A 12,604-nucleotide genomic window follows, 5' to 3' on the forward strand; every position below is an offset into this window, starting at 1 on the left:
ATTTGCTTATTAATTATATAAATAACTACTAGTTCAAAATAAGGCACCACACTTTTTTCTCTAAAGCCTGTATTGTTCATCGTTCAATACCTCTTATGAAGGAAGGCTGCACAAGGAGATATAAAAAACAGCATCAGCAGGTCTTGGGAAAGAAGAAATAGCCTTACCAAAAATTTCAGACAGAATATATAATACTAATTCCAAGTATCAGTAACTTAACTTTTCATTCCAATTAGCACAAGTGATATTAACAAATACAAATAGCAACATATATCAGCTCCACATATACAAACTGTAAGCAATACTGTGTTATAAAAAGTAACAGTATACTAATTAGAATATAAATACATACAAAGTTTACCCCCTGTCCTATCCAGTCTCAAAACAAATAGGAATATTATTTTCAATATGCCATCTCACTGTAACCCTGAAATTCTTCCCAAATTAGGATCCCCCTGCCCTTCTGGTTTGAAAAAATGGTGCTAGGTTTTCTCTTCTCTCAGACTTGCCACCACTAGTGAATGTTCAATTTCTCTGTTTCCGCTTTCGAAGGAGCCTCCTGAAGCAGCGCTATGCACTCACGATGTGAAAAGGCCTCTCCCCGTCAGTAGTTTCTGATTCCTTTGTTCATTTATTCTTATGATATAGTCTGCAAAATACCTAAAACCTACTTCTCACAGAACAACAGAAAGAAGTTTGATTTCCACAGCAGATGTTTTCCTTGAAAATCTTATCTAATTAGAAGGGGTGAGGGAGGAGAAAAATATTTCACTGGTTAAAAATAGAAAACTTAGCTCCAGAAAATGCTAAAAAATACATAAATAATTCAGCAAGTTAAAAATAATTAGAAAACATAAATATTTGCTATATGTAGTAAAAATACATGAAATAAATGTTAATAATTTAAATATCAGTACTTCTGTGCGAAGTCTTCTAAAGGTTTATTCTGAAAATCAAAGGCAAAATATTAAAAATAAAATTAATCAGAAGTGTACAGTTTGCTATAAAACACAAATCATCACACCCTCATAAGTACAATTTCCTCTCCTGCTGCCTTTACAGCAACTAAAATACCTATCATTACTCACACATCATGAGGTAAATGCGTTTAGATGTTGGAGCTAAAGACACGGCATGGGTAGAGAAATTTCTTCAATTAACAGTATAAAAGAAATCCTTTCAGAAAATCTAACTTCAGTAAAGAGCTTGAAGTATTTTTCTCTTCTAATGTTTCCTCTTTAAATATGCAAAATCTGCAGATCCGTCATATTACATTTGGTCTCAATAATACGTGTATTAAGCATAACTGCTCCATTTCTGGGACCTGTTTTATCATTTTCATTAATTGCATTATACAGTTGAATTCCTAAACTGTAAAAATTAAGTCTTTCCAACTTGATTCTTTGGTAATGAATATTAGTGCAAACCCCATTTAACAATCATGTATGATTTCAAAGGTGATTCAGGCTATGGTTTCGAAAATTAAGAGAGAGAGAGAGCAAGAGAGTAAGGAGGGAAGTGAGGGAAGGACAAAAAGAAGGGCAGGAAGGGAAGGAGAGAGACAGGGAGGGAGAGATTAAACGACACGTGAGAAGGGCCACAACACGGTCCATTTATCCCCAAGCTTTCTCCGCTGAAAGACAGTGGTTTGTATACAAAAATAAAAATTATACAATTCCATATGTTTTCCATTATGTACTAAACAGTGTGTCAAAGCAGTACATCACTTAAGTGCAGATTCATTACACAACTCTAATTCTTAAAAATTCTAGAAGAATCGGTGAAAAATGAATACAATATGATTAACCATGTACACACCTGGGTATTCATCAAAGCCTTCAGACACTGTATGACTTTGTGCTGATTCTTCTTTACAATGTTTTCTTGTCTGCATCGGCATAAAAGATGTCAGTGTTAGAATTATAACTGGACATGCAAATGTAGCTTAAGTGTAAATAATTAACAATACTTACATTTTGCTACTAATCAGTTTTTCCAAAATGTCCAACAATAACCCCAGCCCCTCACAGCCAAAGCTCTGCACCCAACTGAAAAACAAGAAAAACGCTGTTATACAGTGTCAGTGTTCTCAGTGTGGAATATCACAAGACCATCACACATATTTTACAGTAGTTATATTCTAATCATAACACAATATAAGAATAATATCTTGTATAGAATCATTCGTAATTCATAGTCTTAGTTGTAATGGAGCAAAAATACAATGAGTGGTGTGCATCTTTATAATTGCTGAGAATTTCCTAAGTTTCAAGGTTTGATTTTTTTTTTAAAGTTTCTTCATTATTTTTTAAATGAGTATTTTCATCCTCACCAAACCACCTCTATTCCAGAAGCCCATAAATACAGTCCCAGTACAGTATGTAATTAGGACATCACTGCCAACACACAATAGCTCACTGAGATTATAGAAAATCCACCTTCATAGAAATAATGCATTTTTTTCCAGTGGTGATTTAGAATGCCTAAGTCAATAAATAAAATGATAACAAGAAGAAAGCAAAAAATATATGTGTTTATATCTCTTCATTTGTATCTTTGTAAGTATGTATGTTTGTGTGTGTGTGATATGTGTGGCCTTTGAAAAATGAAATGTTGCCCTGGCCAGGGTGGACCGCCGGTTGGGCAACATCTGGCAAACCAAAAGGTTGCTGGTTTAACTCCAGGTTAGATTACCAGTCAGGGGCACACGCCTGGACTGCAGGTTTGGTCCCCTGGGGCATGTATGGAAAGCAACCAATCAATGTTTCTCTCACTTCAGTGTTTCTTGCCCTCTCTTTCTCCCTCCCTTCCCCTCTCTCTAAAATCAAAAATGAAAATAAAATGTAAAAAAGAAAAATGAAATGATAAAAACAAAATTTTGTCCAATAATCAAACACAGCACATTATAAAGAATAAAAACAAATTTAAGTCATATAACCAGGATATAATACCACTGTCTTAGGATACAATATAACATTTCCCACGAAAATAAGAAGGGTAAAAAGCAAATGCACCATTTTACACGAAAAATAAAAATCTACCTTTATTTGTACATTTCTGTAAACACAGCTTAATCACCTATAAGCTTTAGAATTTCTGATTTTACCACTCCCCAAAAACCACAATTTGCTATTTACACTGCATACTCTTCTCAGATTACTTTTATTCGTCTATTCTCTGTGAAAACCAAGGAATAACTAATTCAAGAATGCACCATACAGTAACGACCCTCCTCTGTAAAAAAAAGACTGAAGGTCACTATCATAGTTAAGGGAAGAAAAAAAAAGTTAACGAGAAGCTGGTATTTTCAAACCAGAATGCTGCTTCAAAAGCGAAGAGTTCACTCTGCTCTATCAGCAACACACATTACCTGTGGACATTTCAATTCCGTCTTTCATGTTTCACGAACACACCTAGGGCATCCCGCTTAACTGTTTGTCTTGCTGTCTCCTATTCTGTATTTATTCTTATTTCACATGCAGCAGGGAAGCTTGTAATCAAACACATAAGGAGTGATTTGAGTTCTACGTGGGCTGGTCCTGACATGTGCGGACAGGCTCCGTTCATCAGGCCCTCCCGTGTCAGTACCTCACAGTGGGACTTCAGCGTGTTGTTTGAAGCGAATTTTCAGCAATCTCTATATTTAAAAGCATATCCATAAAAACATTCTAAAGCTAATATGAGCAGCTTAGGATGACTCACACTACTATCATCTTCAATCACTGTGGACAATACAGTTACTATTCCTAAAACTGCCTTGTACCAAAATATACAAATTTAAAATTATGTTAATATAACAAAAAGACCTTGTTGAATTTAATATGCTTATCTTGGAGTCCAGTGCACAGTTCAGAAAGCCTATTAACCCAGGTAAATCAAGATAAGGCCTCTGGTCTGAGTAGTTAATAGAACATAGCTATTTTAAAAATGTATCACCACTAATATAAAAACTGTATCTACAATATGGGGGCCCACAAAAATACATCCTCACATAGACCATTTTGGACCCACTACATAAGTCTCTTTTATATTGTAGAATATGAATCATTAAAGCGAAACTTACATCCATTCATGTATATTACATATAAACTAATTCTCTATAAAACACAGTTAAATGTAAAGAGGCATCCTACCTAATGACTTCATATTACAATCTTTTAACTCATGGTGGGAAGTAATTTATCAACGTCAATAAAATCAAAGAGGATGGTAACAGTCTTATGAAAGGCAGACTATATTTCACTAAACATCAAAAATAAGAAAAGCAGGACACAGTACAGAGAGCAGAAACTAGGATGCTCAGTAACAAAAGAAACACTATATTTTAACATGAAAAGGAAGCTGATGAAAGTACTCATTGAAAAAGTAATACTGAAACACAAATTAAATAGACATAAAACGTCTTCCCATTTTCCTAAAAACCCGCAAGGCTAACGTACTATTGTATTAACAAGTTATCACCCACAAACCCATTCTCTCAAAACATTCGCCCCCACCCCTACTATTTTCAGCAATATTATTTTTAAGGATAGGGGCAAATACCACCAGTTCCTATCTCTTCAGAAAAGATGTTCAAGATAAAAAGTGATATTGAGTAGGTAGGTCTGCAGTCCTGACAAGAGGTTTATTGAAATCCATAGCTTTCTACAAAAGTAAAAAATTTCTCATCATCAGTGCAAGAAGCAACCTGGAAAAAAATAATCAACTGATCTATAAATAATCAATCTTCAGAAAACAAAGTCTGTACTATTTATTCTGGGCCTGTCAGCAAAGTGCCATCAGGCATTACGTGGTTCAACTATAAACTGCATTCATGGATGAATGAGCATTGTGCAAATGTTTTTTTCTTCATGATAGAAATGGCACAGAGATTAGCATAGCATTTGCATTGGGAAAAAAACTGCTTTAGAAAGCGAAAAGTAATGTGTTAAGCACTAATTTAAAACAAAATCTATTTCTTAAAATTCTGTAACAGGAAATATGAAACTCTTAATTGCTTCAAGAGACACATCTAAGTATATTTATTACTATTTAGCACTTCATAATGGGGTCTCAAGGTAGGAGAAAAGAAAAGGTGAAGGAAGAAGAAGAAGAGAAAAAAGAGAAGGAAGAGCAGGTCTCTAGGATTAAATGTTCAAACCACCTTTAAATGTTCAAAGCAGATTAGGCTTTGAAATTCAGTTATTGCTTCCAAAGACAGAGAATGAAATCAGAAGTGTGCAAAGTGATTTCCAAAGTGTCATTGGCTTTATGAAGCAAATACAGTCACCTCATAGAGCACAAGAGGCAACATACAGTCAAGCCTCAGATTTACTTCCCAGCCAAAGGAACAAAGCACTATGTGTGTATGTTTTCTACAGACTAAAGTTCAAGTTACTAACTCTTCCCAAATGTGCCCTAAGGAAGGAAAAGACAAATGCATCACCGACTGTCAGAGCTGAAACAAGCCTACCAGTCTTAAGAGCAATAGTACCTGAGGCATGCAAACTGGAGAAGAGGGACCATTCCTTCTTTGTCTTTTTATCTCCAGCACCAGGGACAGACTATACTGAATAAATGGTTTCAGAAGGGAACTGAATCACTTTCCAATTTTATACAGAAGGAAAGGAATACACTGAGAGATTAAGTTCACTTGAAATAGCATCTAGGTCTGCTGATGCACAGGCGCACACCCTCACTTTATATACATAGAAAAAGACACAAAGAGATGATGTGTTCTATGTAGCATCACTGAACCTGTCTCAAACTTCATGCCAGGAACATCTATTCTGATTTTGAAACTGGTACTTATCCATACTGAACCAAGGATGATGAATCTAAAGACTCTGTCCTACATCACACTTTAGGACTTGATTGACTGCTGCTAGAAGGGTGGTTTCATTACTACTAAACCTCAAGTGCTCATTAACCAAGTCAGCCAGCCTTTAATAAGGGCTCACTATGTGCTTAATACTGTAATACATATGAGAAAAACAAAACTGAATAAAACATGTTCTCTGCCCTTGAAAGGATCACAAACCAGTGATTGAAACGATGTTGAACAAAATTATTCCCATAATGTAATAATAAGTGTTATAATCATCTACCTCTTGGGAACAAAGCTGCTGATGTCTGACCTGAGTCTTGAAGGACAAGTCAGGAGGAAATACATGCAAAGACATTAAATGTTAAAGATGCAACCTGTACTGAGCACCAGCTATATTAGAGATAAAACCAAACAGGTAGGAATGAGACTGATTTTGAAAAAACTGTATCTAATGCCATGGGCAATGGGAAGCCATTAAAGGATCAGGCACATATTTGTGTTAGGCAACGGAAGCCCACTTCTGCTCCCACCAAAGATGGCCACGCCCTAACACCAAAACCTATGAATATATTATACTGCATTGCAAAGAGAAATTAAAAGGGAAATTACAGTTGCAGGTGGAATTAAGATGGCTAATTAGATTATGTTAAAATACAAAATGACCCTACATTATCCACGTGGGTCCAATCTAGTTACAGGATTCTTAAAGGCTAAGACCTATCTCCAGCTGGGTAGGCAACCAGAGATGCAAGAAAGAGATTCAAAACATGAGAGCAACTCAACCTGCCTTTACAGGCTTTAAAGACAGAGGAAGAGAAATGTGAGCTACAAAATGTGGGTGGACTCAAAAAGCTGAAATAACCCTAAGTCAGTAACTATCAAGAAAATAGAGATGTCAGTCACACAACTGCAAGGAATTGAATTCTGCCAACAACTCCAATGAGTTGAGTCTCCTCGCTCATGATCATGGAGAGAACTTATTTGATTTCTTTCACCATTATTTCATAGTTTTAAACATAAACGTCATATACATAAATTTAGATTTATACCAGAGTATTTGTTTTTGAGCAGCAGTAATAAATGATGCTGTTTTCCAAAAGTTCGCTTGCTAGTACATAGAAATACAATTGTTTTGTTTTTCAGGTTAGAAAAACACGTCTTATAAATATATCCTCTTAATATTTAAGTGTATAGTATTGTTACCTATATGCACACTGTTGTACAAAAAATCTCAAGAACTTTTTCACCTTGCAAAATACAATTGATTTTTGTCTTGAATCCTGCAATCCTGCTGAACTCACTAATTAGTTCTAGAAGTTTTCATAAATTCTTTGAACTTTTCTACATAAACAATCATGTCCTCTGTAAATGGAAATACTTTTACTTCTTCCTTTCTGATTCATATTCTCTTTATTTCGTTTTCTTGTCTCATTGCACTAGCTAGAATTTCTAGTGCTGTGTTGAATAACAGTGGTTAGAGCAAACACCCTTGCCCTGTTCCCATCCTAAGGGGAAAGCATTTCACCATTAAATATAATATTAGCTATAAAATTTTTATAATTTGTGTAATTAAGTTGAGAAAGTATCCCTCAGTATTAGTTTCCTAGGGTTGCTATAACAAAAGTGACACAACCTGGGTGCTTTACATATTCACCCTGGCTGGGTGGCTGAATGGTTAGAGTGTCATCCCATACAACAAACAGTTGAGGGTATGAGCCCCAGTCAGCAGGCAAGTGATCAATGCTTCTCTCTCACATCAGCAATGTCTCTCTCTCTTTTTCTTCCTCTCTCTCCAAGATCAATATAAATATCCTCAGGTGAGGATTTAAAAAGAACAACAACAGATACTTATTCTCATAGTTCTGGAGACTGAAAACTCAAATTGTCAACAAGGACAGTCTTCCTCTGAAACTCTGACTAGAATCACTCCTTGCCTCTTCCTAGCTTCTGGTTTTAGCAGTTAATACAGAATTCCCATACTCTATCATCAAATGACATCCTGTCTATAAGAAGATAAATTATATGGGAGTGAGAGCCCACTTTACTCCCTTATGACCTCACCTACTTACTTACATCTGCAATGACCCTATTTTCAAATAAGGTCATGTTGCATTCTAAGGTGCTAGGGGTTAGGACTTAATTTCTTTCTGAGGGACCACAACTCAATCCACACCATCTATTCCTGCATTCCTGCAAGTTTTTGTCATGAATTGGTGTTGGGTTTTGTCAAATGCTTTGCATCAGTTGATATGGTTCTGTGGCTTTTCTTTTTTATTCTTTAGCCTTCTTAATGCAGTCCATTACAATAATAATTTTTGTGTCCATATTCATGATGGGCATTGGTCCATAAATTTGGGTCTTTGGGGGTTGTTTTGTTTTGACATTGTCTTTGTCTGTCTTTACTATCATTACCAGCTTCATTAAATAAGTCATGAATTCTTTCCTGCTCTTATATTTTCTGAAAGATACTGTATAAAAATGGTATTAATTCTTCTGTAAATGTTTGGTAGAATTCTCCAGTAAAATCATGTGTACGTGAAGACCTTCTGAGGAGTTGTAAAATAGTAGTTCTATTTTCCTAAAAGTCAAAAGACTATTCAAACTTTTTATTTCATACTACATGGATTGTAGTACATTGTCCTTTTCAAAGAATTGACCTTTTTCATCTAAGTTTTCAAAAGTGTCTTCAAAGTTCTTTGCAGTATTTTTTTATTACCCTGTTAATGTGGGGTTGTTAGTGAGATTCCCTGTATCATTCCTGATATTGGTTTTTTGTGTCTTTTTTTCCATCAATATTAATAAAGGTTTGACAATTTATTAATCTTTCAAAATAACTAGCTCTTTGTATCATTGATTTCCTTTTATTTTCTCTGCTGAATTTAATTGGTTTCTGATCTTATCTATATTTCCTTTCTTTTTACTGCTTTGGCTTTATTTTTCTCATCTTTTTCTAGAGTCTTAAGGTGATAGCTAAAAGATTAATTTGAGCCTTTCCATCTTTATAATGTATGTTCAATTATAAATTTCTCTCTCAAGTATTACCTTAGATATATCCCACAAGATTTGAAACGTATATGCCTTTACTTAGGGTATTTTTTTTAATTTTCCTTGAAACCGCTTCTTTGGTCCATGGATTATATAGATGTGTTGTTTACTTTCCAGAGGTTTAGAGACTTCTAGTTTGAGTGCACTGTGGTAAGAGAACACATTCAATATAATTTCAATTTTCTTAATTTGATGAAATTTGCTTTTATGGCCCAAGTTATGGTCTACCTTGGTGATGTTCCATGGGAATAAGAATGTGTGTTCTATTAGTGTTGAATGGGATGTTCAAAAATGTCTTTTGGTGTTATGGCAGTGTGGAGTTCTTCTACATCTTTATTTTCTACCTAGTTCCACCGATTAGTCACAGAGTATTGGGAAGTTTCTAAATCTAATTTTGGATGTATCTATTTCTTTCACTTCTACTATATTTTTGCTTGGTATATTCTGCACACTTGTGGCTTGCCATGTGCACATTTAGGAGTGGTCTCTCAGTGGCTGACTCTTTGATCACTATGTATTAATCAATCACTTTATTTTCTTTACTGTGAAGGCTAAACTATTTGATATTAAAATAACTACAACTGCTTTCTTTTGATTAATGTTTGCACGTTTTACCTTTTTACTTTTAATCTGCCCACATCATTATTTTCTAAGTAAATTTCTGGTAAAAAGCATACAACTAATATTTTTTATATCCACTCTGCCAATCTCCTTTAACTGCCAATTTAAACTATTCACAATTAATGTAATGAATGGATATGTTAAGGTTTCGGTCTACAGTTTACTTTCGTGGGGGGGCGGGGGGACGGCTTGTTATTTTTCTTGGGGGAGGTTATCTTCTTTTTCCAGCTGGGATGAGAGCAAAAGACAGAAAACTATACTTGAACAACAATTAAAATAAATAAAATTTAAAAATAAATTAATAAATAAACATGTTTTAGAATTCCATTTTGATTTATTTATTGTTTTTCATGTATATCTCTTTGCATAACATTTTTACTGGTTGCTCTAGGTGTTACATCGTAACATACCACAGTTTTATTGGTATAATCACTTTACAAGGTGGAGTGAATTATAGAAAAATTCATTTCTGTTATGGATTGAATGGTGACGTGTATGTTGATGCTCAAATCCACAATATGACTATGGATTTGGAAATAAGGCTTTTAAAGAATTAAAAGTACATGAGGTCATATGGGCACAGCTCTAATCCAGTGCGACTAGTGTCTTTGTAAGAAGAAGAGACACCGGGGATGCCTGCCCATAGAGGAAAGGCCGTGTGATGGCAGGATGGGCGCCACCTGCCAGCCAAGGAGAGAGGCCTAAGAAGAAACCAACCCCGCCAGCACCTTGAGCTTAAGACTTCCAGCCTCCAAAATGGTGAGAAAATAAATGTCTCTTGTTTAGCCACCTAGTTTGTAGTATTTTGTATGGAGCTCACAGCAAACTAATACACCTCCCTGTATCCTTCCCACTTACAGTATAATTGTTTTAGGTATTTTCTCAACATACATTTAGAAACATATTAAACAGTGTTATAATTGTTGCTTCTACCATCGAAAAATTTAAAACACACAAGAAAAAGAAAGTCTATTGCATTTACCCATATTTTTACTTCCGTTCTTCCTACTATTTCAAGGTGGCTTCCTTTCTCATTTCCTTGCTATTTAAAAAATATCCTTTAGCCACCCTTTTAGGTTAACTTGCTAGCCACAGATTCTCCGGATGTTCCTTCATTTGCATATATCTCAATTTCCCCTTAGTTCCTGAGGATATTTTCACAGCACATAAGATTCTGAGCAGACTGTGTCCTCTCCTTTCTTGATTTGAAAACTATTTTTCTCCTTATTTTGCTTTCTTTTGACATTCTTAATACCGGAGGAGAAAACCAAGGTCATTTGAATAGTTTTTCTCCAAAACTAAAGTGCCATCTCTTGCTGTTTCCAAAAATTTTCTGTCTTTAGTATTCAGAAGTTTGACTGTCACACTGTGTCCTACTATGAATTCCTTTGGGTTTATCCTGTGTTTAGCTGACCTCCTGTGGCACTGCTCCAGTAGAGGAAGGTGGGGCACCACATGCCAGGTAGGGATATAAGTCCAAATTCCTCACTTGGTTTCCACTGACACGTGAGAGAAAACATTCCTTGTTACTGCTTAACACAGATGGGAACCCGGGCTCCCACGTGGCCTCCACAGCACCTCCCAGGCAGGAACAAGTAGGACTGCATTTTCACACTCACCATGCCAGCTCCATGGTGCCAATGGGAAGGCAGGGGGAGAGAGGGTGACCTTGCTACCACTAGGTTGTGGTGAAAGTTCTGACTCTCTACTAAGTCTCCTCTGACACCAACCCCGGCGGAAGAGGGTAGAGCACCTCCCTTCTACTGCCTGGGAGTCTAAGTCCAGGTTCCCCACTGGGCAAGCAAAGTCTGGTTACCGCCCAAGTTTTCTGTATTGCTGGCTGCCCCTTCCATGATCCTTTGGCTTAAGAGAGCAGGCTTTGGGGGATCAGGGGACTTCTCCTTGTGTCTATTGGCATTTCTGGGTTGCCTACTTCTTTATCTCCAAATCCAGGATCAAAGAGGCAAAAAGAAAACCCAAAGAATTCACCACCATGTTGTTCCTTGGGTCCGAAGTTTCCTAGACTATGTGCTGTCTTGTATTTGGTTCACATATAATGTCTAAGTGTTTCAGTTGTATTTAGCAGGAGAAAGAGGGAAAACTTTATCTCCATCTTCCTGGAAACATAAGTCTGAAACATCCACTGTTGAAGTGTGAGAAGGCAGAGGCTCTCGCCAGGGCCCCCAAGGAAAAGCAATAACAATAGCAAACGAAGAACCAAATGAAGATGCTACGACAAGTCCTAAAAGACAGTTTTAAAAAAAAGAGGGGTCACTGCTTCAGTGAGGTAAAAAAATTGAATTCAAGAGCAGTTCATAAATAACTCTGTATAAGTAAATTTCTAATTGCATAAGAATTAAACAAGAAACAATAGTAAGGGCAGAGATAACAAACATAATACGGAATAAAGCCTTGATGGTCTGAAGGAGAACCAAGAACAGGTAAATACAACAAACAATGAAAACAGTATGTAATATATGTGACAAAAGCAACCGATGGAGGCTAAATTAAATGGCTACCTACTAATCTAGCATGGGGATAGAAAAGAATCTCAAATTAAAGAAAACTATGCCTTCTAAATTTAAATTTTGGACATCAACCCCTTATTAGATGTATAATATGTTCTCCCATTCCATGGGTTGTCTTTTTATTTAAAATTTTCACATTTGTTTTTCTTTTGTTTCCCTTGCCTGGGAAATATACCTAATAAAATATTGCTATGAGCAAGGTCTAAGATTTTGCTGCTTTCTTTTATTCTGGAATTTTTATGGTTTCAGGTCTAGCATTTAAGTCTTTAATATGTTTTGAAATTATTCTTGTGTGTGGTGTAGGAAGGTGGACTAGTTTCATTTTTCTGCACATAACTGTCCAATATTCCCACCAGTTACTGGATAAACCATCTTTAGACCACTGTATGCACTTGCTCCCTCTGTTGAATATTAACTAACTACAAAGGTGTGGGTTTACTCCTGGGCTCTCTATTCTGTCCATTGATCTATGTGTCTGCTGTTATGCCAGTATCATGCTCTTTTGATTACTATGGCCATCCGGTGTAGTTTGATATTTGGTAGCATGATTCCTCCAAACTTATTCTTCTTTCTTAGGACTGCTGTTACTATGCAGAACATTTTA

General features: G+C 35.9%; 1 protein-coding gene across 2 annotated transcripts in view; it reads right to left on the bottom strand.

Moving 5' to 3' along the window:
- The window catches only part of DIAPH3 (diaphanous related formin 3), a 470,657-nt gene that overhangs the window by 333,765 nt on the left and 124,288 nt on the right, over positions 1-12,604 (bottom strand). For both annotated transcript variants that reach the window (XM_053665456.1, XM_053665455.1), the window contains 2 exons: positions 1,974-2,048; positions 1,819-1,888 (listed from right to left, as the gene is read on the bottom strand). In XM_053665456.1, coding sequence (XP_053521431.1) covers positions 1,819-1,888; positions 1,974-2,048 — 145 coding nt within the window. The remainder of the gene's footprint in view (positions 1-1,818; positions 1,889-1,973; positions 2,049-12,604) is intronic.

This window comes from Artibeus jamaicensis, unplaced genomic scaffold (assembly GCF_021234435.1).
Source record: "Artibeus jamaicensis isolate MK-2021 breed Jamaican fruit bat unplaced genomic scaffold, CSHL_Jam_final contig_415, whole genome shotgun sequence".
In the NCBI taxonomy this organism is placed as follows: domain Eukaryota; kingdom Metazoa; phylum Chordata; class Mammalia; order Chiroptera; family Phyllostomidae; genus Artibeus; species Artibeus jamaicensis.